This window comes from Primulina eburnea, chromosome 1 (genome assembly GCF_022965805.1).
Source record: "Primulina eburnea isolate SZY01 chromosome 1, ASM2296580v1, whole genome shotgun sequence".
NCBI lineage: Eukaryota > Viridiplantae > Streptophyta > Magnoliopsida > Lamiales > Gesneriaceae > Primulina > Primulina eburnea.
Window position 1 is genome coordinate 58,415,991 of NC_133101.1, and position 23,166 is coordinate 58,439,156.

A 23,166-nucleotide genomic window follows, 5' to 3' on the forward strand; every position below is an offset into this window, starting at 1 on the left:
TTTTTCAATTATTTTATTAATTTGTGTGAAGTGGCATGGAATTATATTTGAGATGGAAATAGTATTATATTATTTATACTAATATATAAAATTGAGGTTCTTAGTGATCCGACGTTGTGACACCAATAGTTTTTAAGTAATTTTTTCATATAATTTATTCATAACTACAATATATAATTCACATATTATCTCTATAGATTACATATTTTATGTAATTGTGTTACTGTTATCCTAATAATAATTAAAAATTATAACAAAATTTTATGAATCGACTCGATCTATTAATTATCATGATTCATATATGTAATTTCCTAAATCGAATATTAATCTAACAAAATTGACATGTGAGATAATTTCATATGATTTTTTTTATATAATATTGAGTATGAGTGTACTATAAATTTAAAATTTAGATTAATAGTACACAATTTTCTTATTGACAAAATTATCACTCTAAATATTACATATTATTTGACATGGAAAAAAAAAAGTTTATCATGATAAATATGATAGAATACGAATTTCTCTTTCATAAGTCATAATTTATAAGTTAATTATTTTCATAAATAATTGTGATGAATTTTAAATATATCGATGAATAACTTTATTTTAAATATAAATTTGAAATCATTTCTAAAATCAAATTTCAAATTAAATCTTTTTCGTCATTCTGATTCCAACCTGGTACAGTTGTTTACAAAATCTACTAAATCCAAAATATATATATATATATGATGTAATCCATCTGTATATATATATATATATATATATATATATATGTGTGTATATATATATATATATATGATGTAATCCATCTGTATTCTAATGTCGTATTTGTTGTACAATATGAAAAAACCTTTTTCATTTTCAAACAAAGCATCGTAGTTTAGTACATCAATTTTTGAAAGTTTGTGCAAAACCAAAATTTTACAATTATATTATATGATTTTGTAATTTTATATTTTTAAAATGAGTGGAGAATGAGAGTTAGTGAGACTGTATATATTTGTCATAAATGATTTGGTGAAAGTGATACAAGGTTATACCAAATGATTTGGTGAAAGTGAAATAAGATTGTGTTGAATGCTTTGCTTTTTCAAAAAATTGGTGAAGACAAATAAATGCACCAGTAAAGATATAAAAAAAAATAGGTAATATTATTAGTTGGTTTCAACAACTTTTTTTAGTTGGGCAAACACTTGTTATAATTGAATCTTGAATCTGAAATATAGTCTCAATCTTAAGATTTTGATACAAAACGAAGACTCAATTTTATAAAAAGAGTATAAAATTATATTATTACAAAATCTAGAATGAACTACAAGTTTATGTAAAGTCTTTTATTGTATATATCTAGTATTTCATTTGTGCTAGGCATGAAATATTGTTTTATGTAGTTAGTTCTTAAATCAGTTAGTATTAGTATTTGAATAATTATTTATATAATATAGTGAATATATTTGAATTTCAAATATTATTATAAAAATTATTATATTAAAATATTTATGTAATTTAAGATAACTGCTAAACGAAGATAACAATGTAATGTCATTAAACTAACTTCTTTATCTTGGGTGAGTGAATTTTTATCATTAAAAAATAAAAAATATATTTTAAAAATTATATATTATTTTGTGAATCCAAAGTTTAAACAATAAATTATTATTTTTCAAAAAGTAAAAAAAAAGTCATTTATTAGATGAAAAAAAAATTAAAAAATTCTAATTATTTTTTAAGATGACAGAGAGCAATGAGAATTAAATATATAAAAATAACACAAAACTTAAAATCATAATGAAAAAGTAAATGAAAAGATATAATCAATATAAACATTTGAATGTAGTTTATATTTTCAAGGGATATCAAATTTGAATTTTTTAAAAAATGAAAATATTTTACATTTTTTAAGTATTTGTTTTTTATTTGTTTTCAAATATTGAATTCGGTAGGTGAACGCATTAAAACAGATAAATATTTCATTTTATATGATATTATTTTTTACTGAAACTCTTCAAAATGACAAATATTCTGATTTTATATAGATATAGATATAAAATATAGATATCAATATAGATGTGACTGACAGTTAACCGATTGATCAAATGAAGAGCAAATCGCATAAGTTACTCGATCTCTTTGTTTGAAGTTTTAGTAAGAAGCTTCTACTTCTCGAATATTTCTTAATCTTTTTTTAAACTTTTAAAAAAAAGATTATGTTATCCCAAATAATAAAATTTTATTGATTGATTTCAAAATTAATTATCGATGCATACATTTGTGCAGGATTATTCGATTCCCATTGATTGCAAAGAGTGCAATCATTAGGAGGGAGATTATAGGATCGAATGGCTACTGCTTTACCAAAAGCTACCGCTGGTGGTAATAGTGCAACTCAAATATTTTAAACCGCACATCGGCTCAAACACTATGGTTCAATCGCTCTACCAAACCAGGACAATTCTTATACCCAATATAAATTATTATCTTTTTTTACTTTATGTATTTATAATAATGATGAATTTGACCAACAAAACGAGCATAATTTTCTTTTAAATTAAAAATTTTATATATTTTATTCCAAAAAAATTCAATTTGTTGCCTCAAAATTTTATCGGACTGTCATTTTTACAGGCTTCGACTTCGATCCCTCCCCATCCCTAAGTTCACTTTTAAATATACAACAATATATATAATTATGGATTTTAACTTCACTGTCAAGGTTTTATTAGTAATTTTAATTATCATCTTTTCTCGTTAATCTATTTCCAAATAATTGTGTTACATGCATTAATTGTGTCATACCCTTACTCTATACTTGACATGATTAATGATATTTATTCTTTTAATCAAAAGAGGGTTTGAATGATATACCTATATTATGAAGTAATTTCAAATGAGGGGCGTCAAATTGACGGTTTCTAAAAATTTTGGCATGATGTCCCTTACATTTTTGTTTAAACCAAAAACTCAAGCAATACCATATATACAACAACATCAACTATATTTTCATACACAACCATGCACATTGTTATACAAATACATATTTTCATATACATGCATACTTTGTATCATCATAAACATAATATGGAACGTGTTTCAAACCCTAACATTACACTCGTTATAATACATATGCAGAAGCTATACAATAATAAGTCCCGGTTCTTGTCGAGGTGAGGCACGTCACAAACATCCATTGGCGAACCGGCATCCTACGTCTCTTCACTACCTGATCCTGTAATACATTAGCTACGTGAGTTTATAAAACTCAATAAGTTGGCACTTGTACGTATCAATATGCGTCGAAGGAATATACATATCAAGTCGTGACGACAATGAATCTTTAAACCATGTCATATCATAGTATATATTCATGTTCATTTTTGTACTTGAGCCTCATTAGTTAACTTGTACTACCGTGCTTGCTTTATTATATAGCTACCACTGTGTTGGACGTCAGGAAGCAATCTTTGGCAACCCCACGCCCCATAAACATATATTGGCCAATAGGTTTGGTGGACTTAAAACCACCCATGATGTCAACAAGTGTATATCATTTAAATCAGTCCTTTTTATTTTCATGTTCATGTTCGTGTTCATGACATAGCACCCCTCTTCAATATTCATGAGTTTCTTTCATATTTAATTCATAACAATGAAATATGGTGCTATGTTTCATCAATAAACATACTAACAATGTACTTATAGCAATAATCAATTAATGGGAAGCATTTGAAATCATAATATTACTCATGTATTACTTCAAGAACATGCCAATTTACCGTCCAGGTGTACGAATACTGGTTTGAGACGATGTTTCTCGCTCCTATACTGTCAAATACATCAATAAACCAATCAATCTGTGTATATTAGGTGAAAATCATTCATTTATTGTCCTCTACATGTAGAACAACTAAAAGAGAAGAAAACTTATACCCTTAGGAAGTTATTGTAATGAGAACTTTAATTCTAGCTCAAAATGCTGAAAGAAAATGAAGAAGGAATCTTGGTAGGCAGAACTCTTGTTTTGATCGTGTTTTGTTGTAAAATGAAGGTAGAAAATGGTAGGAATGCTTGAAAAAGTCGATACTTATCTTTTTATACAAGAGGAGCGCCGGCGGACGTTTTACCACCCGGGCGGGACTCTCGCTCTAAATTTTTATTTTGTGCAGGTCCACTCGGGCGGACATCACCTCGCCAGGCACGCGTTCGGCTCTGCACACTGTTCATCAAAATCGTTTCTTCCTTCTAATCTAAAAAGTTAAAAGTTGTAGCATATGTCTTTGAATTCTGTGTCATTGGAGGTATGAGTAAAAAGTAGCTTTCTCCCACAGTTTACATGTCAAGCGGCTGGGGGGGGCCAGCCCGCAACCCGTCACCGCCTTAGCGGGGCGGGCGGCCAACCCGCCTCGGGCCTCCATGGCAACCGCCACCCACCTTGGCCGCGGGTTGGCGGCCACCGCTCTTATTTTTTAAAAAAGCAAACACACTCAGTCAAATAATTTCAAAAAAATTAAAACATTGAAGAAATGAAGCGACACTAATCACATAATCCATAAAAAAAAGTGTATTCTAATTCCTCATAACATACTAAATTAATCATGTATTTTTGTTCACATAACATAATATTTATTACAATATTTGATAATTCGATTGTCGAGTAAATATTAAAAAAGGAGAGACGAAGATTTAACATCCAAAAAATAGAAGATAGAGGTTTACGAGTGATTGAGTTAGGCAATGAGAAAAAATAGAAGAAATGAATTTTTATATGAAACTTAAAAATAAAATTCCCATTGGCAGCTTCATGAGAAAAAAAGGAAGAAATAGATTTTTAAAAAACTTAAAATAAAATATACCCTATTTGCGGGCCACCGCAACCAAACGGGCTAACCCGTTTGGCCCGAACCAAGGTCAACCCATTGGCCCAACTCCAAAGGGTGATTTTATCAACCCAACCCACTCATTTTATGGCGGGCGGGCCGGCCCGACATGACCCATTTGAAAGCCTACATGTGTTAGTGCCGGGAATAATGACGATACACAGACACACTTCGGGGCACTACTTTTGGCTTGTCTTCCACAATGATTTGGACAAAACCCAAAACATGAAAGTTGTAGCATTATATTTTAGCTTTCTAATGGTTATGGCCTCACACAATTTGGATCAATATTCAAATGATTATTCTAAAACTCATAAAATCTGCCATATTTTCATCTCATTTCCTACCAACTTCATTACACTACTTCTACTTACACATCTTACTATCACTATTTAAACACATATTCATTCTCAATACACCATAGACAATCTAGAAATCATATTCAATCTCAATATCGATTACTCAATCAACATGTAAAACATAATGAGCTAAATAACTATATATTAAATGACATACACATTATTATCATTTGTACGAGTAATCGGACATTACAAATTGACATTCATTATTTCAAATTTTTAGTTTCTAATGCAGATTAAGAAATTAAAAAAATAATGATTTATAGAAGTTTCCTTTTATAGATATCATTTTGTTGAGAATTATTTTTGGCAAAAAAATAGCTTTTATATATATCAAATTATTTTAAATTTCCCCATTTTCTATTTGATTTATGGCTGGAAGGGCAACCGACGTAATATTGATTACTATTTAGTTGTGTTAGAGTGGCGAACAATTTTTTAGATTATTTTTTTGAGTTGGGGAAAAAAATTAGTCTTCGTTCCAAACTTAGAATATTTATATGAGATTGATTACATGTCTATTAGAAAACTTGCATTTTGTTGAATTAATAAGGTTGTTGACGCAATGGATAATCACATAGCCTCGACGAATTGAATTCAAGAAGGAAACTGATAATTCACATGTATATATGTTTCAAAGCAAAACTGTTAATCAAAGTCCATCCAACGGCGTCTGTATTTGTAACATGACTTCCATATTCAAAAAGACGATAATTGCAGACACTGCCTACACATAGATTAGTCAGGCTTACTTAAGAACTCTCTCCTCCGAACTTCAACTTTTATATCTATATATGCAAAGTACTTCGAGTTAAAAAAAATTTTGAGTGATCAACTGATCATATCAATCATACGCTTACTTTCTAATACGGTCATCAAGGAGCAATTCGTGCTTATAAGTTCATCGTTTAATAATCGTAATTGAGAGTAAGAAGTCTTACTGCTCATAGTGTTTAAGTTTCTAAAATGTTAAGAGTTTCAATTAGGTTGTATCGTAACTCTAGCTGAAGTCGGCAGTTGCAAAGCGTCGTAATTTTCAAAGTCTTTTAGTGAAATATTTTCGTGAGAAAGAAGAGGTAACATACAAGTAATTAAATTTTCCGTGTTGGGTGCAATAATTATCCCTGCTTGGTAGAGCGATCGAACCATGGTGCTTGTGCTGTTGTGCGGTTTAAAAGATTTGAGTTGCACCATTACTACTAGCTATAGCTTTTGGTAAAGCGGCAAGCGCTCGGTTCTACAATTGGTATCAGAGCAAAGGTCACAGGTTCGATTCCCATTGATTGCAAGGAGTGCAATTATTGGGAGGGAGATTGTTGGGTGCAATAATTGTCCCTGCTTGGTAGAGCGATCGAACCGTGGTGCTTGTGCTGTTGTGCGGTTTAAAAGATTTGAGTTGCACCATTACTACTAGCTATAGCTTTTGGTAAAGCGGCAAGCGCTCGGTCCTACATTCCGAACATCCAGAAACAAAATTGTGTTATTTACATTTCAGTTAGCATGTTTTTTCTCAATATTTTGATAGTCCAACTATTCTTACCATAAGCCATTTTGTTGTATTCAACCCTTATCATTGAGTCTTTTTCTGTGCAGTAACCAATTGTTGGCTTATGGATATTTTACCGACGATAATTACATTTCAATGTAATTAACCAGGCTGCAATATTTCTAAAATTTATTGAGATTATTTATTCATGTCTTCCAAATCAATAGCAAATATTATATTATAATATAAAAAAACATATATATCCAGATTATCTTTTTAAAAAGAGACTAATATAGTAATTATCAATCACTTCCTAAAATTACATCCATTTTTTTAGTTCTAAAGCACGACAATTGTATGTCTACAAAATCTAACCTTTCGTTTGATTATTTTTTTTTTCAAAATAATTTTACATTCATAAACAAATCAAACAACATGAGTTAATTTTTAAAAATCTCCGTAACAATTAATCGATCTCTACACTTTTAAACTTAATTATTGTATTTAATTCCATATTCTGTCTTCTCACTTCTCAAAATATTTATTTTTATAACATAGTCAATCAAATATTTTATATCATCGTAAACATAAATATCAATTCAAATATAATTTAAAATTGAGTACCAAATAAATGTATTTTTTCTAATTTTTTCCCAAGTATTTCACCGATTTTTTTACATTAAAAATAAAACGAAACATTTCAAATTTTTATATGTATTTCAAACTTTTATTTGCTATTGCACACTTAATATTCTTTTTTCTCTGTACTTTATTATATTAATTATTGTAATATTAAAACTTTTCTATATTGTGATTGAATTTATAACTCTCTTTTTATTATATACTTTTTTATAAAAAAAAAAATTGAATTAAATGATATTCAAAGCTCAACCATCGGTCACCAGAATTTGGTACCGGCTTCGAGAAAAGATTCTCTGTACTGTTCTAACAAAATCTGCCACTTTCCGGAAATTGAGGTCTTATGTACCGAATAATTAATTGTTTTAGTGCTTTTCAAAAATTGAGTTCAGGGCAGCCGAACAAGTCTGTTTTTTCCCCCCGAGAATAAACAAGCCATATTTTTTTTTACTGTGCAAGGAGATAGAGTATAAAAAATAATTTTTTTATGACCGAAATAAAAGATATGTCTCACAAAATACGATATGTGAAACCGTTTCACACAAGTTTTTGCATTAAAATTATGTCAAATTTTAATTATAAGGTATATCGACTAATCGATAAAAGTAGTTATTTTTTACTTCAAAGAATAAATCTATAATTTAAATATCAACTAAAAATCTTGGAGAAATTTAAGAAAATGATTTTTTTCCAAGAATTTGGAATATAATGTTCTCATTTTTTAAATATTTTTTTGCTATTGGCAAAAACTTGTGTGAGACAGTCTCACAGGTCGTATTTGTGAGACGGATCTCTTATTTGGGTCATCCATGAAAAAGTATTACTTTTTATGCTAAAAGTATTATTTTTTATTGTGAATATGAGTAGGGTTGACCCGTCTCACAGATTAAGATCCGTGAGACGGTCTCACGTGAGACGGTCTCAATTGAGACTCACTATTTATTAAGTTGACAAATTAAATATGAACTAGGATGTTAAAATGTCATATCAAATCTATTGGGCAACTAATAAGCTTTTGGCTTGATATCAATAAATTTATGACATTTTAATATCCTAGCTCATAAATTTATTGATATGAAGCTCAAAAGCTTATTACTTGTCCAATAGATATAATTGTTAGCTAAAAACCGAAAATACAATTTTATTTTTTTATATTTATGACAGTGCATAATTCCATACTAAACGACGGATGAACGTGAAGAGCTGGACATATTTGAGTGCCAACGAGTCGGAATGTGAGGCTCATTCAGCCAAAGGTCAATTTGTGTGAGTTGCACATTCTTCGAAAGAGTATTGTCCCACTGTTCGGACAAATTAAAAACACCATGACATATATTATATAGCAAGTGGAAAAAGATGATACCAAATGGTGAAAAACTTTTAAATTTTTTTTTTCAAAATCGTATCATACAAAATAATTTGAAAATTTTACCTTTTTCCAATTTGAATCAACTACGTGGTCAAAATCAAGCAATCACATATTTTTTTTTATAATTTTAATTGTTTTAAATTTAATAAATATTGATGTAAGATCGTAAAGTAAGTATATCTGTAATTAGATTCGTACCTTCCAGTACTGTTCTTCCAGGAAGATTTTAAATCATGCTGCAGTCAGACACTGCAGATTTGGTTCCTGTCGGGGAAGGAATATAACACAATTCTATGGATCGGCACGGGTGTGTTCGATTGAACCGTGTGTATTCAAATCAAAATCTTTCAGATTTATATAGATTCATTTAGAATTTATTTCAAGATTTTTATAGATTTTTTTGAATTTTTTTTTAAAAATTTGTATTTAATTATAACATATTATTTTTTATTAATTTCTTTGAACCAGTAATTAATTGACATACATAACATATTCAATAGTTTCTCAATATTTATATTAATAAATAAATTTACTTGTTTAAAAGTTAAATAATTTAATCTTTACATGTGTATATATATGGGTTTGTATGCATGTTTGTAAAATTTTAAAATATATCAATTAATTAATTTGTAAGCTTGTTTTTGAATTTATATATACATGTGAAAATAATATTATTTAACATTGTTTGGATATAATTTTGTATAAAAATATCATATCTTACATATTAATTGACATACATAATATATTCATTTTGAAATAGTTTTTCGATATTTATATTAATAAATAACTTTTTAGAGTGTAGAAGTATATATTTTTATTAGGACACATACAAATTATTCTATTTTTCATTAAAATTATCGGAGGCAATTATCACTCTTAATCAAGAACAATTAAAATATAACGTTTGGGCCGTAAGATGAGAAAAAGAAAATTGCAAAAGTGGTTCTAAGTTCTACCCTCTTGTTGGGTACTAATCCATGTCTATTTTGTGAGCTTAAAGAAACTACATACTGAGGCGTGGACAACTGGGGCCCAATTACTTGACTAAGTATTTGATAATCAAAATTAAGGACGTCAATTCGGATGGGTTGGGTCAGGTTGAACAATAATACTATTGAAAAATTGCTCAACTCGATTTCAACCCGAACTCGAGCCAACCCGAAAACTCTCAAACCGAACCCGAATCAAACCGATTTTGAATTTTTTTCAAAACTAATAATACTTTAATTTAAACACATAATAACAAAATCTTCTTCATATATATGATTTAAATTTAAAAGTCTAATTGTAGAAAAATAAAATATATCTACTAAATCAAATAAACAATTTTTTAAAAAATAAAAAATGTACAAAATAAATATTAAATTATGAAAATTTATGATATAAATATACAATAAATATTTTTTCAGATATATAAAAATGTAGGAAATATTTATTAATAAAAAATTTAAAATTTTCGATCCAACCTAACCCGATCATTTTTTGGGTTAGCTATCAGGTCCAACCCGAATCCAAAAATCCCAAACCTGAACAGTATCGAATTGGTAAATTGTGCCTAATTTTGACACCCCAAATCAAAATATGAAAATAATTGGCCCATACAATACAGGGAAGGTGGGTTTGAGATTTTGATTAAAACGTCGGCCCAACCATGATTATTAGTCTCTTTCTCTCCTATATATATATATATATATATATATATATATATATATATATATATATATATATATATATATAAATCAATTATAGGTATGAGATAAATTATTATTTGATTTCCCAAAACACATCAAATATATGTTTCAAAGTATTCATTCCCCTGTTACTAATATTTTTAATGAAAAAATAGAATAATAAAGCAAAAACACAACTAAAGCTTCGAAGCAAAAGAATATTACTTTAATACGTAAAAAACCACCGATACCGATTAAATTTTCGGGATAATTTGAAAAATGACATTGGTCGACTTTTTTTTTTGGAATTATAACGCTTTTTCAAATTTTTTAAATGAACTTCAACTATACAAGAAAAAAAACCAATCAAATGTTAAATATTGAGGTTATATTTAAATTTCATCGTCAAACAAAAATTATTTTGTTAAATATTCCAGATAAAAAATTTATATATATGTCACAAAATATCTAGAGTAAGTGAGTAACCATCCCCACACCCAAATGAGAAAAAGATGGGATATTTTGTTACTTATATATATTTTCAAATCGAAAACTTGACAAAAGAGGGGTTGATCTTTAGAAGATTCAGAGCAAGTTTGAGGCCACAAAGGATAAATCGAAGCAATTCTGGATTTGCATACGAATTACACCTTTTTTTAAAAAAAAAAATAATAATAATAATAATAACCATAATGAAGATAATGACTTTAATAAATGGCGTTGGTACAAAAAGTCAAGTAATTCAAACACCACCATTATTTGGCTGGCCCCTAAGTCGGCCGTGCCATACTTATCAATTTATTTATTTGCTTTATTTTGACTGATCATCTTGTTATCGCTGCTTTTATTATATAATAATATATATAATAAAAAGTATGCATCAAATCAGCGCTTTTGATTGTATAATTAGACTTGTAATTATCCATGAGATAATGTTGAGTCTAAGTGACTGAGTTCAAATTATGTTGATCTAATGACCGACTTTGAAGCAAAATAATACTGTCAACATTAATATTACGAGTGAGTCTCATGTGAGACCGAATCCGTGAGACGGATCAACCATATCCATATTCACAATAAAAAGTAATACTCTTAGCATGAAAAGTAATATTTTTTCATGGGTGGCCCAAATAAGATATACGTCTCACAAATACGACCCGTGAGACCGTCTCGCACAAATTTTTGCCTAATATTATTTACGCCCATACAAACAAGATATTACTATAAGAGTAAAGTCATTTTGCTAATGTGTATCTCTCATGGACCTGTACAATTGTAGGCATTATTATGTTTCGAATTAGTATGTACAATTTGGACGTGTCTGTAACGAACTAGATCCTCCGTGCTTGTCTTTTTCTTGTATATAGAATAACCATCTGCCCAAGCTTGCGCACTGCAGCCGACTTGCACACTATAGAGAATTAATTAACTAATAGCGTGCGCCTCCGGGGATTTTTGAAATTTAAATCTTAAAAAAAACGAATTATATTTACTATGTAATCATCTTTGTTTTATAAAAAAATATAATCATTTTAATTGAATTATTTACTAAAATTCTCAATTCTCAAATAATATGATATGCCTCTATTCTGCTAGCTCTATTAAATGTATAGCCAAATCAAATCATTTCGTTGTTTTGTTGAGAATCTCAACCATTTTTTAGGGTTTTTTTTTTGTGAGACTTTTATCAGTGAGTCGAGTCAATTTTGGACATATTTATAGTTAAAAATAATATTTTTCATAGGTTACTGTTTCATAAAAGTGATTTATGAAACTAGTTTCACAAAAGTTTTGTGTAATTTTTATTAATTTTTCCGTTTTATCAACTTATCATCAACACTAGGTTACTTTTTATTTGACATTTTCAATTTCAATAAAAGAAAATGTGGGGTGCATATTTAAGGTACGCTCAAACTTATATTTTGTATGATAAATTACAAAATACTTTTGAATTCAATTCAATCTGTTTTATTTTTTTTCTCTATTACTTTTGAAAAAGAAAAATGTTATCATGTGTATCATTCACATTTAATATGATTATTTGGCTAGTTATTGCACATCATTGAAAGTTTTTTTTAGAGAAATTAATACATTGCCGTTATAAAATTATCAATTTAAAATATATAAAAAGTTAATTTTGTATTTTAAATGTTTCAGAAAAAAAAGGTTGATTATAACCCTTCTTATTCAACTAAAAAAATTATAGTTTACATGTTAATATATTAGTTCAGAGGTTTATTTTTCGTGTGTATATATATGAAAATTTTCTCCACTTGTCTAAATAAATTAAAGTTGAATCTGGATTAAAAAAAATTGATTCACGTAACAAAATTTTGATTTAAAATCTGTACGTATTGGATATTTTTTTAAATAAAAAATCTAAAAAACTAAATTATATTTAAAACAATAAATTTAAAATCCCTAATTTCAAAAACATCAGTAATAATCAAACCACAGGACACGTAGTTTTTTAAAACCCTTTCCGAGATTTTACATCGACTGATTCCTCAGAACAAATAAAATTGGGAAAAAATAAATAATTTAAAGTGTAAGATTTTGAAAAAATATAAGTATAAATGTAATAAATACAACCACCTAGCTAAGCTCAAATTTCATCTACTCAGAAAATGTGTCAAAATAGCCAAGAAAATGGAAACTCCAGTGGCTATGAACGCCATATCCAGGCTTCTCTCCCTCCTCTGCTTTCTCTCTATATACTCTATCTTCATCTTCACCAACATTTCATAGTTTTCTTTCTCCGTTCTTCGGCTACTTCTGCATCTCTGCCCTTCCATGGCTTCCCGTAAAATTGCCAAACTCTCCATCCCGCAAACGATCTTACCCTCCATGTCCTCTACCTGCATGTAAACCTCCCTCACGTGCATCTCCTCGCCTTCTCTTCCACCGCAAGTGACCATCACCGCACATTGAACAGCCTCGCCGTCGCCTCCGGCTGCCACCGTGGCGAACCGAAGTTGTACTTCCTCGGTGAGCCAGTGCCGCCGCGCCTCCACTGCCTTTAGGCTGGCCACGTTCACCGCCCGATTCTTGGAGGGGTCGATTAAAACCCAGCTTACTCTCAGGCGATCGGATGCGATATCCATGCAGTTCCCATCCTCTCCGTCGAATTTTAGAGGCGTTGGAACTGTTTCTTTAGGGTCTAGAAGATCTAGCCTGAAAGGCGAACAGATAAACCAGCTTGAATGAGTCTCCGCAACCATGACTTTGGAGTATACTAACTGGTCATCACAGTAAATATCCACTGCAGAGATCAATTCAGATGTGCCCGAAGGACTCCGTTTCTTGGTTCTCTTGGCGGAGTGTTGGTAGCCGACTGCGGGGAAGGCGTCGCAGTAGAACGAACGGTAGCCAAAAGGGAAGCCTGAGATGACATCCCGGACACGCGGGTCGGTGGTGGATTGCCAAGTGGAGTTGCAAATCTCCCGCCATAGATGATCGTCGTTGCACAAAGAAAGCAACTGAGTGGAAGCACAGCTGGTGGACGCGAGGGTGGGGCCATCGAGCCTGTTCAATATGTGGGATCGAACGATATCTGAATGAACCGCGGTGATCGGATCGGCGGCGGCGGATGAGGAGGGTGACATGGTTGTTGTATTGATCGCTGTAAGCTTGGAGGACACTAGGAGAAGCGTTTGAATGAATATAGTCAGGATTTTTGGTTGTTTTTATATATAGTGAGAGGGGATTTGGTCCAAACATGGAGGCAACAGTCTCAACACGGAGCAATACGGCAATTGCTTGGAATTTTCGTCCCACCTATTAATTACCATTATTATAACATATTATCACATTTCTTTATTTTCAAATTAATTAATTATAAAATTAAAACAAAATGTTAGATAAAATAAATATGTCTAATAATTTAATATTATATTAAAACAAAATGTTTGATAAAATAGAATGTACTTCAATTTCTTATATCAATGTTTTGGACGAGTTGTATCGAGTTTACCATGTTATTTATTTAATTAACATAATGTGTAGAATACTTTACATAAAAAATATTGAATGACAACGACTGTGAGTTTTATCTGTATAAAAATATATACGGACAATATATATATATATATATATATATATATAATCGAAAAATATTAATTATAACAAATGACAATGAAAAGAGGATAGAGATTCACGATTAATACAAAAGAAATAAACAAATTGATTGTAGATCATGGACAAATGTTAAATTATTAATTAAACAGAGAGTTATCCACGGAAATATGGTAAATTCCATCCACATAGGCCGTCAACTTCGTTATACAGTCGGCCAATCTCAGCTTGCACTACAATAAATAAATATTAATTTGAGTCATCTTTCAAAGCTTTTAATTAAATTTATTACTTTTTTTTTCACAAATTTTGTAAATTCGGGTGTACTAACTTAAGTGTATCAAATTGAGTAAAAACGAAAAAAAAAATAATTTCTAAATACAAAGGGATTATAAATCTCAAATTTGATAGTCAGTTTCGATATTTTAATACAAAATGTATCGCTAAAATTAAATAAAAAATAGTATGAAACTGAAGAAATGAAAAGGCGTAAAGTGTTAAGATTGGAACTTGGACCAACTCAACCCCAAAAGCTAGCTAGCTCAAGGGGGAGGATTGTCCAAGCCCATATATACAACTCCAAGGTTATTTACATAACCCGATGTGGGACAATTAACACACCCTTCTCACGCCCAAGAATGAACATCTGGAGCGTGGAGTTTACAAATGACCCAATTATGGGCAGAACGGGTGGCCTAATTATAGGCAGTCCAACACATAAGGTGAACCCAGCTCTGATACCATGTTAAGAATGGAACTTGGACCTAACTCAACCCCAAAAGCTAGTTCAAGGGGGAAGGATTGTCCAAACTCATATATACAACTCCAAAATTATTTACATAACCGATGTGAGACAATCAACATAAAGTAATTTAAAATATACTAAAAACATGAAAAACAAATGAAGATGAAACTGAAACTGTTCGCTCGCTACTGCTAGACCAATTCAGATTTAGTGGAATTATTCATGATGAGCTTTTCTCACTCGATCCATATATCTCATTGGGTTTGAGCCAAATAATTTTAAGTCAAACAAATTAAATGCTTTCGCATGCTTTGATCTATTGGACCAAAATGTCCGTATATATTTATTTTCTTCTAATTCATTCTCACTTCTTTTGCATCACCGTGAGACTCAAATAGCTTTCACTGTATCCTGAATTTTCATGACAGTATGAATCACCTGAATTCAAAATATCATCTATCGATCCCGCCTTGTTCATCCTGCTGACCGAATTCTTCTATTATTTTTGTTGAAATCAAATTCCCAAAAATCTGAACGCCAAATGCCCATATTCATAATTTCACAAATTTCATGAACTCGATGATTTTAATTTGTAGATATTGGCTCTCTTTTCATGCAATATAGTAATGTTTACCTTGCTTCTGGCCACGTCAAACATTGATCATCTCATGCATTCAAGAACGTCTTCTTTGGTTGTTGCAAGCTACATTTCTTGAGATCGGAGAGTCACTGAAGAGTTTTTCCCACTTTCTTTCCACTAATCACAACTTCTCCCACGATCTAATTTTCCTTGGAATTGTTCGCCCACTGGCCACTACTGCTAGACCAATTCAGATTTAGTAGAAATAAATGATGAGCTTTTGTCGCTCAATCTATCTTATGGGATTTTAGTCAATTTAATAATGGCAAATAATTTTAAGTCAGACATTACTCAAACCCGAAAGTTATATTATATTTGAGCATATACACTCACATTTTTGTGTGCCTAATAAATTACTAAGAGTTCTTTAAAAACTTAGAATGTAAGATATTATTAAATATCAAGGATGAATTTGATATACAAGTTGTAATTTTAAAAAATATTTAAATAAATTAAGTCTTTTAAAATTCTTTTATTAAAAAAAACAGAAGTGTAGGACCGAGTGTTTACCGCTTTACCAAAAGCTATAGTACCACGGTTCGATCGCTCTACCAAGAAGAGAAAATTATTGCACCCAACAATCTCCCTCCCAATAATTGCACTCCTTGCAATCAATGAGAATCGAACCCGTGACTTTGGCTCTGATACCAATTGTAGGACCGAGTGCTTACCGGTTTACCAAAAGCTATAACTAGTAATAATGGTGCAACTCAAATCTTTTAAACTGCGCAGTATCTCAAGCACCACAGTTCGATCGCTCTACCTAGCAGAGAAAATTATTGCACCCAACAATAAGTTATTTTGACTTTGGATAAATGTTTGGAAGATATTTTTAACTTTTAAGTGTCTTTTTTAAATAACATTTGTAATAAAACAATATGTTTTTTAAGGAAATTTTTTTATAAAAAAATAAGTGCTTTAAGTTCATTGACTTCACACTCTAATTCATTGGGATGCTGTAAAGCAGCGATTATGATATTCATTCTTATCTAAGAATTTATCGTACATTATTAAAAAAATAGTGCTTTAAGTTCATTAATTTGTTTTTTTATAAATAACTTCATTAATATTGATAATATAATATTAATGTTCTAAATTTAGAACGAAATCTCAAGCTCACCACTTAATTGTAACAAATCTTTATCTCAATTGAATAAAATAAAATTATTAATTAAGGAACGATTTGTTTTAGAAAATTGAAAACAATAGTTATTCTAAATGATGCTTTAGAATGATAAAAAATTAATTAAATAATATTTACAATTGATTAAATCGAAAAAAGAAAAAGAAGTGGGGATTTGTGGCACTAATTGCACCAATCTCTTATGAAAAATATCAATTGGCTGATAGATAGATAGTCTTTCATTTTTAAAAATCAAACACATTTCACTGTTATATTCTGAAAACTCGTGTACATTTACTCTTTCTGATATGAAATGTTATGCTTGATTTTTTAAAACATATTATTAATTTTTTATATATGATTTTTTTTGTTTTTTGTTTTTATTATTCAATAAGAGATATTGATGTAATTAGCTCGATATTTGTGTGAAACGATTTAAAAAAGAAGAAGCAATGACGGGGTGGGCAGCTTCTAAGTGGGGCACGTGGTTGTGCTGTTTCACGTGTTGCATTTTGATTCGTATGAAAGCGGTCAAATTTGGATACGCCCGACTGGGGCTGCTTATAATTTGGGCACGCGGTTTCACGTGTGGCATTGTGATTTGTACGAAAAGTGGTCAAATTTGGATACGGCCAACTAGACAGAGTGCATTCATTCATCCGAATCCATGCAATATTCTTAATTAATTTTTTGATTAATATTTGTTTGTCACGAAAATTGCGGACGTGCCAGGCACGTGTTCGTGTCAAATTTGTGAAATAATCCGACTTTTAATCAAACGTTGTGAATCTTGATTCGATCGTTCGTTCTAATTCCCTCAAAATGGCTCCAAAAATAAGAACGTGAAGTGAACAATATAATGAAATCAAAGGGGGAACTCATAAACAACATCAACATATGTTATGCCGTTATAAATTCGAACAAAGTTTTTTACAAGAAACTGGAATAAACATTTGAAATCTATGGAAGACGATTGCTGACATGAAAGCAAAGTTGCAGAGAAGTTGCTGTAGACTTTTTTGTCGATTGTTTTGTGTGTGTTTGTCGGGGCTTTTTCTGATTCCCTTGCCTTCTCTTTTGACACAATCCGCACATCAGTTTCTCCTTTCCACGATCATCCCACGATCTTCCACCTTGGGTAATGGCCGTAACTGGCAGCAATGTTCCTTTACTGGGCCAACTGCAACTTTTCTTAGGCTTCATCTATTGGGCTTCTTCTAATTTTTAGGCACAACAATATTATATTACTAATTTATTTGTTATGTATTAGAAAAAATGACTTCATTTATGTGACATATTGTACTTTAAAATTACTTAATTTTTTTAAATAAGTAATAATCTCTCAAAATAAATTATAAATAAAATGTTTGTCTAAATATTTGAAGTGCAAAAAAGCTTGTAGCAAATATTTGTTTAAACAACGTGACGTAATTTCATTAAAAATTAAAGTAAATAAATTTAACATGCATAAACATTCTTGAAATTTAAGCGGTCTTCGGGTTAGGCTTCCGCACAGTTCGAGCCAACTCACTGGTATCCGCCTCTCGTCTCCTCGTACTCGTCTTCATCTGCATCGATCAAGTATAGTGGGTTTAAAGACTCAACATGTATAAACTGAGAATAGTAAGTAATACATAATAAAGTCACATGCGTTTTAAAGCATCACAGTTTGGGCAGTCCCACGTGAATGAACTAACTCATTCGTCTCTTGTCCAAAAATTATGAATTTACCGCTTCCCAATCTCTTGCACACGATATACATCAAAATATTTACTATGTCAAGATCGAAGCGGAAAAATGAAAGAATATACATGTCTTTGCGTTGTAACGCACGAAGATAACGAATACCGACGCGGTTGATTATGGGAGATGAACGGGAGACGCTTGCTACACGATTCTTACTCGAAAGAAGACGTAAATCTCCATAAATGTGCAAGGAATGGTGGCTGCTGTAAGAAGGCTCAAGAACCCTAGTTTTTTCTTCAAATTTGCTACGTGTGTGTTGTGTGTGTGCGTGAGTGTGGTTTTGATTAGGTAAAATTTTTGCTTAATGAACTAATTAGGGGCTAAATAAATGCTTATTTAAATAATTAGTGATAAAATAATACCAATCTAGTTAATCCCACTCAAAGATTCAATACAAACAAGAGTCTCTTATGAGACGGTCTCACGGATCTTTATCTGTGAGACGAGTCAACCTTATCCATATTCACAATAAAAAATAATACATGTAGCATAAAATGTAATAATTTTTCATGAATGACCCAAATAGATATTCGTCTCACAAAATACGACCCGTGAGACCGTCTCACATAAGTTTTTGTCTACAAATAATTAAGTACTGAATTTTTAAGATTAAAATCTCCCAATATTCAAATTATTTGAAAATCTTAAAATCACATAATAAATTAAATTAGGCTTTAAAATGCTCAAAATTTCATAAATCATTTAAAATATCAATTTTTTTGACTTGAAATAAAATACCACATTAATCATAAATCGCCTAAATCGTCACCAGTCTCTTTTTTCGATTCCGTATCGAATATTCGTCTGAAACATAAAACTCAAGAAAACGTTTTAATGTGCATGACATTAACATGTAATAATTTAAAATAATACAATTCATAAATCATGCATCGTTAAAATCGTTTTAAAATTAAATAAACAATTTAATAATTTAATTAAAGCATGAGTTTACGTGGACTTATTTTGGGATCTACAATTTATGCTTCCATTGAATCTTAAGATGCATGGTGGCTTGCTTTTACCAGCACCATACTTGTATATTTGTAGACATGAAATTACACCGTGAGTTCAGTGACGGAGTCAAATTTTCATTTTTAGTCGAGTCAAAATTTTTAAGTTAAGGTTGAGCTAATATCGACAAATGAAGTCCTCGAGCTACCGTAAAATTAGACAAAATTTAATGTATATAAAACAGAGAATAAATCGAGCCACCTGAAGCATCGCTCGGGCAGATATTTATTTAGATTTTTAGGCTGCCGGCGAGGAAGAAAATGCGATGAACCAGCTCATTATTCACTAATCTGCAGAGTATGCTCCGAAATTGATGCAAATGGCATTGTCCAACTTTTTAATAGTTTTTTTTTTAAAAAAAACCAATTTTTAGAATTTATTTTGAGATATAATTCTAATTCATCCCAATCTTGGAAATTATTGTCAACTAATGTTGGGTTAGTCCTTGTCCAATTTGACTTCTGACATTGAGGCATATGACCGGAGAAAGTCTCTATAAAATTGGAATATTTGGCTATAAAAAAAAATTTCCGAATAAGTCAAAAAATGCTAATTAATCCGAGCAAAAAATTAAAGGATGTATTTACAAGTAATGTTGTTATTTACATGTCACATGTAAAAAATCAAGTAAGAAGAACCTTGATTATTAGAAAATAAAAACAATAATACATGTTTCAAATTTCCCAGCGACTAATATAGTCGAACATATGTATATAAATATTTCAATTTTGATATAAGTTGTGATTTTGATGTGAATTTATTTATAAAGTTTATCAATACCATTCGTCTATATTTTTTTATATTCAAAATTATGTGTATTCGATATTATGCATTTAAGATAACGAGAATGGACCGTAACTATAGTTTTAATGTCTCCGACTTCCGTCAAATTGAGTTATTCGACTTTGTGCAATTCGTAAGTCGTATTTTGACCGAGACCATTTCATTATATTCAAGAATTAGCAGCACATCCGTAGCCCAAAAAACGAAGAAATTCAAGTCTGTAAATTTAACTAAATGGAACCATTTAATTTGCAATCAGTACTCAAAAGCTAAGCAAATTGAAAGCACCAAACTCACTCCCAATTTCTTGACAATATGGCCATTAAAAATGTCTTGATTTTCCTCTTATTTGCAATATTGGCAACAAGTTTTGCAGATGCCCAAAGTACAATTGGAGTAACACATGTCAATGGACCTCTGTATTGCACCACGAAAGGCAATATTACTGCCGGCCCCGGTGCCAGTGCCCTGTATTGCACCACGAATGGCAATATTACTACCGGCCCCAATGCCAGTGCCACTCCAGTGTTTCCAAGTAAATCCCCCCTCACTTGTGTTTTATATATTAGGATAGGATAGGATAAGATATAATTGAATTATGATTAATCCCATCTCGAAAATGAAATCTTTCTTGTGTGTGTGTGTGTGTGTATCATGAAGAAAAGAAGTACCAAAACCCTTGCAATTGTGTGTATATGGCGCATGTATTCCGGATTCCTACTTTGCCTGATACAAGTTTGACACCCATTTTGCCTGCAGACGCCGCCTGGCAGGTTGCATGCTCGGCAGATGTGGTGGTGTTGGCACGGGTGAACGGAAAAACCAATTCAAATGGTTCGTATTTGGTGGTGTTGATCCCTCGATCCAACGCAACCGTCAATTCAATAGTCTCCAACTGCAGATTGTTTGTTCTGACGCCTCTATCAAGGTGCAATACAGTACTACCGGCCCCAGGCCTCGTGTCGATCTTGCGCTTCGTGAAAACAGTATACGGGTTTCTTCCACTCACTTGCATGGTCCCCCCAGGTTTTGCACTCCAGTCGTAGCTGCCTTTGGTATCAATACATGTTGGAGGAAGTTTATGTAATCCATTAATAAATGTAGTGTAATGCTACGTGTACAACCATATTTGATACGATCTCGTCCACGAGATCTTTGATTTGTCCTGATCTTTGAAACAAGTAATCGATATAGGTGTGATAATCGCCTCTAGATCACGCGGTCTAGCAACAATTAATCAATGATAGAGACAATCGCGTTCAAGAAAGCCTCCAAAGAACCCGTCCTTGGCAACTCTCGTGAAAATCGATAGACGAACGACAAAAGAATCCACCTTTGAAAGTTCGATTTTGAAAACACCGAAGTGTATTTGAGAAAATCTCACAATTTGATATCAAATCAATAATGAACAAAAGTTAAGTTGTTTACATGGTATTCTAGCTTAAATATAGGTAACGAAAACTTAAATACAGAAAATTGCATATTTAAAGATAACAAATCAATACTTAATTTAGAATTATATAAACTAAGGAAATTAGGATTTTCCTCGCGCAGCAATTATCACTATAATTAATTTGCTTTAAATCCGTGGGTTTTAAAAAAAGAGATTTTAGCATCAGTGCATCACCATCATTTTCCCTTCTTGCTCTTCCTTTGGGCAAGTACGTCTCCTTGCGGACGATTTTTAGTTGTTCAACTTTAAGTACTCTTAAATTTTAACATTAGATTTTTTATGTTTCTCAACTATTTTTCGATTGATTTCCGTGATTCCGTTAATATGTTTCGATTTTTATCAACGTATGTCTGGATTTTTTCGCCTTTGAAGAATTTTTTTAGGAAAGGAAAAAGCTGCTTTTTCGAGAGGAATTTCGGGAAAGTATTTTTTGGTGATTAAGGCTGCATCGGAAATTCGAAATCTGAAAATTAAGAGGTAATGTTGCCTTGCAGTTGACGAAATAATTCTGAAAATAGTTTTTTTTCGTATTTTTTAATGTTCGTTGTTTCACTCGCGGGAAAATATTTTGTTGAACCAATTAATGTCGCTTCATTTTCACCTCAAAGGAATTTAAGAACTTGATGGGTTCCTAAACTGCCTTTGTTCATATGCTTCCTCGCAGATTTGTTTTTTCTTTGCTGTCTTTGTTTAATTGTTTTAATGTGTTCCTTTAGATTTTCCTCCGTAAGATGATGTTTGCGTTAAACATGTTTCTGCTGTGTTCTATAAGTGTTTGCTTTGTTGATCTTAAATTTCATATATTTCAAAAACCATAACTGCCCCCTTTAATTATAGCTAGGCTCTTCCTATTCCAGTCTGTCCAAATATTTTACTAATTAATATTGTGCCCTCCCTTCTGTGTATTTGATTTCTTTTAAAGCTTCGATCTTGCTCAAAAGACAAAAATGGTGAAAGAAAATTGAAGGTTGGTTCAAGTAAATTGATATAATTTATTATAACTAGAATATTAGTAGTAAATAAAAAATTTGCCCATATACCAAAGTTAATTAGTAAAAAAAAATTTAACTTTATTAAACAATATGGGTATGTATGCCAAGATTTAGATATACCAGCAACATCATATTATTTGAAATAGAACACAAAACTCCATTTTTTTTAAATCACAAGCAAAACTACCCATCCATA

The 23,166-nt window shown here is 31.0% G+C and overlaps 2 protein-coding genes and 1 long non-coding RNA gene across 3 annotated transcripts; 1 reads left to right on the top strand and 2 right to left on the bottom strand.

Annotated features, from left to right (window-relative positions):
- Positions 1-12,843: 12,843 nt before the first annotated feature.
- On the bottom strand, positions 12,844-14,086 carry LOC140834294 (F-box protein At2g27310-like). Its single transcript, XM_073199087.1, has one exon. The coding sequence runs from the start codon at positions 14,006-14,008 to the stop codon at positions 13,016-13,018; it is 993 nt and encodes a 330-aa protein (XP_073055188.1). The 5' UTR covers positions 14,009-14,086; the 3' UTR covers positions 12,844-13,015.
- Positions 14,087-20,784: 6,698 nt separating this feature from the next.
- On the bottom strand, positions 20,785-21,286 carry LOC140813086 (uncharacterized). The gene is made up of 2 exons (XR_012113832.1): positions 21,197-21,286; positions 20,785-20,993 (listed from the first exon to the last, which is right to left on the bottom strand). It is a non-coding gene; the product is annotated as an uncharacterized lncRNA (long non-coding RNA).
- LOC140813080 (phylloplanin-like) lies at positions 20,841-21,685 on the top strand. Its single transcript, XM_073171510.1, has 2 exons — positions 20,841-21,060; positions 21,285-21,685. The coding sequence occupies exons 1-2, from the start codon at positions 20,841-20,843 to the stop codon at positions 21,569-21,571; spliced, it is 507 nt and encodes a 168-aa protein (XP_073027611.1). The 3' UTR covers positions 21,572-21,685.
- Positions 21,686-23,166: the final 1,481 nt, after the last annotated feature.

Excerpts from the sequence above, each read along its gene's own strand:
- LOC140834294 (XM_073199087.1), bottom strand. The coding sequence starts at position 14,008 with ATGTCACCCTCCTCATCCGCCGCCGCCGATCCGATCACCGCGGTTCAT.
- LOC140813080 (XM_073171510.1), top strand. The coding sequence starts at position 20,841 with ATGGCCATTAAAAATGTCTTGATTTTCCTCTTATTTGCAATATTGGCA. Across the intron at positions 21,061-21,284 it reads TGCCACTCCAGTGTTTCCAA|ACGCCGCCTGGCAGGTTGCA; the intron begins GTAAATCCCCCC and ends TTTTGCCTGCAG.